Source organism: Apaloderma vittatum, unplaced genomic scaffold, assembly GCF_000703405.1.
Source record: "Apaloderma vittatum isolate BGI_N311 unplaced genomic scaffold, ASM70340v1 scaffold10414, whole genome shotgun sequence".
Classification (NCBI taxonomy): Eukaryota; Metazoa; Chordata; class Aves; order Trogoniformes; family Trogonidae; genus Apaloderma; species Apaloderma vittatum.
The window spans coordinates 2,146-7,322 of NW_009714339.1; the positions used below are offsets into that span (position 1 = coordinate 2,146).

Genomic DNA, 5,177 nt, shown 5'->3' on the forward strand with positions numbered 1-5,177 from the left:
AGCATTTACTAGGAGCTTGTGTTCAAAGGATCACTTGCCTTCAAAACCGGTATCGGCATTGAGCTTTTTCTAGCAATCAACCACAAACCACTGCAAGCACACAAGCACAAACTTGCTACCACATTTCCTTGCGTGACACACAAGCGTTCAGCCATTGCTATAAATACAGTCTTTTGGCACAAACAAACACTCACCCTTTTCTTGAAGCTGGACCAAGAAAAGCTTTTTGTGCTCTTTTGGTTTTGTAATATGAGCTGGGATGTAAGGATACTGGAAGAAAAAACATAAAAATCGGTCATACAGAGCTTTGAAAATACTGTGCAGTCTTAAGTGCTACTTTATAAATTATTGAACAAGTTTTCGAAGTGTTGAACATTGCTCTTTCATGGCATCGGATAACAAAAACGGCTTCTATAAGCACTCAGAAATGCTGTTGTTGTCACAACTACCAACAGAATCTAAAGAAGCACCAATACTCATGGGCAGCTAAAACAACCCAATAAGACAGAAATGTGTAACAGCAAACTGACAGCATTTAGAAACAGGGCAGTGAGACTATTTGATTCACGGGGCATCTGTTCCACATGTAGCAGTGCAAGAGTTTCCATGGTGGCTACAGCAGGTGCGTCTGGCTCAGACTGGAAGATGTGACATCCAGTGGTTTCTCAGCCGTCATGGAGAGATGTGAGGAGGGAGACCAGAGTTTCCAGAAAAAAAAGAAATAAAGTTTGTAGTTTCGCTTTGGCCACAGAAAGGAGATGAAATAGGTAAAGAAGTCAGAAAAACTAACTGCTCATGCAGCAGGTACTCTAAAAGCCCAGGTGGCAGATGAAAGGTTTTTGGAAGAACGAGCAATACTTGACTGAAGAAGATGCAAGTCAACATGAGTACTCACCTGTGGAGGTTCAAAGTTTGGTCTCCACCAGTTACCAATGCAGTCATCAATCACCCAGTCTTGCTGCACACCATCCTGACGACCCAGTATCTACCAAAAATCCAGTTATAGTCAAAACTCTTGACAACCCCAAGTCAATTTCTTTTTAGAAAACATTTACCGGAAGCACAAAGAGTGGCTGTACTACGGGTCCGCTGGAGTCCAGAACTGTTCTGGAACAGCTTTAATAGAATTTTAGGAACATTTTTGCATAAAGCAATTTTTTTTTTTTTTTAATTAAAAGCCTCACCCGAAAGAACAAGGACACTTCTGAGAGCATTTCAAATTCCATGCTCTATTCAGCTGAACTGGGTCCCGCTGGAACAACAGGAAGAATGAAATGCGTTGTTATGCTTCCTGACAGAATCAGTTTGGGTTACTGGGAGAGCACAGAAAGTTAACTGGTGCACTGGGAAGACTGTCTCAAAGGCAAGTCCTCATCAATTGTGCTCCACGATGCATGTTATTACCCGTGCACGCGCTCGCTTGCCCGAAGCTGGGCAAAAAAGCAAAGCTGTAAATGCATACAGGACTTAGCAGCAGGGAGGTCAGGCACTACCTCACATGCTCGTGACACAGATAAATGAAAACTTCCTGCTTTATTTGTTAACTATGCAAGAACATCACAAAATCTTCAAAATAACAGAAGCAATAAGGAGACTAATGTTTTAGCTTATTGTGTTAACTCCAAAATAATCCAACATTCTGGTATAGCAACGTAACAAAAGAAAACAGACCTCTGTCATTAAGCGTTTGAGCCCTTCTACCTCATCTTCTCCTGGATTGAGTTCACCACCAGGTCTGTTAAAATAATCAATGACGAAAGCTAAAGTTATGGTTTATCACATTTACAGACTTTCACAGGTTAAGTTTGGATGTGCTTCCAGGCAGGGAGTTAACAACTTCGCTCAAGGCCCTGAAGCCAGAAGTTCCAAATCTATCTTTGCTGAATTTGAAGACAGTAGGATAGCTTTCACCAAAACCGGGACTGAAAGGGCTACTGTATGTCCCTTAAAAAATAGCTACTACATAAAATACTTCAACATCAGCAGAACAAAGTACAGCAGAATATACTATAATAATTGGGACACTGAAAAGGTACTTTTAACAATAATATAAAACCAGATAATAATAACCAGACAATAATAACCAGAAGGTGCGGAATGAGTTGTGAATACCAACTGTAGTTGTTCTTATCTCAAAGACAGCACTCACTGAAGCACACAGGCAGCAGAAAATAAAACTCTCGTGGGCAACCATCCTGCATTTGATGTAGTCAGTGAAAAAAACCTAAAAACACATTTTCATCATTACAAAGTCTTGCTAAACATTCAGAGTTGAGCCTGTTTTGTACACAAACATCCCGCAAAGCAAGATGTCAAAGAATTTGGATATTAAATTAGATTTCGCCTCCATGCACATACAATATAAATGTTAAAAACCTAAGAGCAAGAATACAAGCAGGGTAACTTTAGATAACTCAAACCCATCCAGTTTGGAAAAGAAAATCATTAAAAATGTCACTCCAGCAGTGGTAACTATGAGATGAACTGAGGCAAGTTTCTCAAATTTAAATGCCTACCTTTCCTGCTGTCCCCAGCTCACCCAGTAGTTTGCAAACAGGTATCATTCTCCATTGGCTGAGCTACGCTTCAGCAATTTTCCAGCCATAGCGTAAGCGTAACAGCTTTCATAACTTAAGTACAACACAGTAACTAACAATAATGAGTTTTAAACAGGATTTTACACATGTTAACTAAGACTTTCAGCTGGTTCTAAACTAAGCCATGAGCAGAGTTGGACAAATACACTTTAGATGAAAACTTCACCATTCCAAAAAGTTTTCCCAGACTAAGTCTTCGCAATGAATGAACCACATTCAAAACATCTACAGGTTAACCACACTTTGAACTCCAGCCTGCCTGTTTAGTGGCCTCTGACAATAAAGCTAAACTAAACGTCACATTCAAGAAACAGACACTTACAGCTTGAAAAACGTTGTACCCAGCTGCAGTAAGAGCACGTGGGGCAGCCGGTGCTCGTGTACAATCAGAACCCCTTCCACTGTCCGCCTCATGCCAATCTTGTCAAACTCTTCCCTCATGCGCTGAAACCGAGCGGCCACGGAACTGTCCTTCTCATACAGGGGCTCCTTCGTACCAAATGTATAATTTGTCAGAGGATACCTGTAAAGGGGGAGAAAATATGTTACTGCGTAACAAGAAATCTAAATTTAAATCCCTATGACACAGCGCTGACCCTGCAGCAGAACCTTTGGTGCTGGACGGAACAGCAACTCGCTCACGGAGCTGGGCTACAAGTTCTTGTTTGGGACTTCAGGGCTTTACCACAGGATGACCTGCGCTGCAATATCTACAAGCACAGAAAGTCCTACTGCTCGACATGCTTCAAAAGGAGGAAAAAAGCCCTGAAGAACCAGTAGCAACTGTCACTCAACAGCCACCCTCCTTTGATCTCCACAGCACAGAGAAAAGGCAGCTGCAGCTCCGAGGGGAGTTGGGAGAGAAAAGCTCTGCTGGGAAGGGAGGAAGCTGCGCAGGACAGCAATTTTTTTTTTTTTTTTCCCCTGCAGGAGTAATAAAGAGCCTAAGAAGTAAACTGTTAGAAGTGGTTTTGTTTTGAAGTGGGAAATAAAGACATCTGGATCACAGAAGAAGAGAAATGCTGAGTTATCTCACTGCAGGGCTGGGAGCCTGAGGGAAGATGAAGAGTTTGAGCAGATCGCTCTGTTGCGCTACGTGCTGGAGCTCTGCGTTCCGTCGTGACAATACAGGAGAAACTTGAGAGATTTCTTCAGGTAAGAGGGACTGAAGAGAGTCAGAGAAAAGAGATGAAAAGTTAGGCAAGAAACTGGTCAGTCTTAGAGAGCACAGAGGGCAACAGGAAAATGTTACTGTACAACAAAATCCAAGTAACACATGGAACTGATAGCATGAGACTTGAAGGGAAAATAGGATCATCCGTGTAAGTTAAAAAGGGAGAGGAAAATGGGTTCTGGGCACACCAGTCATGAGTTTTTCACCATGGTTTTATCAACCTGTGGCATACAGCAACTCAATTAACAAAACCAGTGACTGATTTCATGGGGAACGTTCTTCTCAAGATGCATTTTGTCATGTATTCTTTCCCCAATACTTAATCATATCAAACTTTAGTACACACTTTCCCCTGCCTAAAAGTTCCCCTCTCCTCAAAAAATTACCCTGACTTTTACAGCAGAGAAATCACAAGCCCGCTGCAGTTATCAGGGTCATTCCTCGTGGACACAAGTGAGTCAAAACAGATTCCTAACTGCAGATTCATTTATTAGCAAGCTCCTCTGCTCTCACTTACAGCTTAGAATCATTTCTGGTTTTAGAGACACGGATAGCTTTATTACCAACCCACTACGCTAGCCCAAACTAAGCTGAGATGGGTACGTCAGTCTGTACACCAAAACCCTTAGAGATAGTTAAAAAAAATTACAGCTACAATACAGCTTCCTGCTGTATTATTCAGAAACATTATAAAAATATTTCAGTCTCTGAAGTTTGTATCTGAGCTTCCATAAGACTCTTTCTAAGTGTGAATAAATTCAGTCATACCAAAAAAACACAGACGAGTCTGCGATTAATAGCTAAAATTGAGAACTTACTGTGGCAGTTAAAAGTTGCCGTTTCTGCAACTTAACAGGTATACTTTGCAAAGAATATGACCAGTAAAGCATACTGGAAGAAGCTACAGTATATGGGTTCTCATTTAAAGTCAGGAAATAGTTATTAGCCAATAGCTTGTATCTATGACAGAAGTATAGTCTTCTCCGGCAGCAACCACTCTGAATTTAATTACAAGACCTGCACTGTGCCCACGTATCCACATCCAACTGACCACACAGGGTGAGCCCACTGCCCATCTAGGCCAACTGCCTGTTTCTCTCTCTGCTGCCAAAGGCAGACACCTATGAAACCGCACACAAGAGCACCAGAGGATCACAGGAACGTTTGAGATGGAAAAGACCTTGAAGGTCATCTCTTTCCAACTCCTCTGCCATAGGCAAGGAAACCTCACACTAGATCAGGTTGCTCAAAGCCCTGTCCAGCCTGGCCTTGGACACTTCCAGGATGGAGCATCCACAGCTTCCCTAAGCAACCCATTCCAGTGTCTCACCCCCCTCACAGTGAAGAACTTCTTCCTAATGTCTAATCCAAATCTACGCTGCTCGAGTTTAAAATCAGTCCCCCTT

At 42.1% G+C, this 5,177-nt stretch overlaps 1 protein-coding gene across 1 annotated transcript in view; it reads right to left on the reverse strand.

The window, feature by feature from the left end:
* Positions 1-3,214, reverse strand: part of NUDT21 (nudix (nucleoside diphosphate linked moiety X)-type motif 21) — a gene marked incomplete at its 5' end in the record, with an annotated part of 4,260 nt that extends 1,046 nt beyond the window's left edge. Inside the window, 5 exon segments of the mRNA XM_009868724.1 lie at positions 195-270; positions 896-985; positions 1,672-1,735; positions 2,920-3,122; positions 3,124-3,214. Coding sequence (XP_009867026.1) covers positions 195-270; positions 896-985; positions 1,672-1,735; positions 2,920-3,122; positions 3,124-3,214 — 524 coding nt within the window.
* Between the last annotated feature and the right edge of the window lie 1,963 nt (positions 3,215-5,177).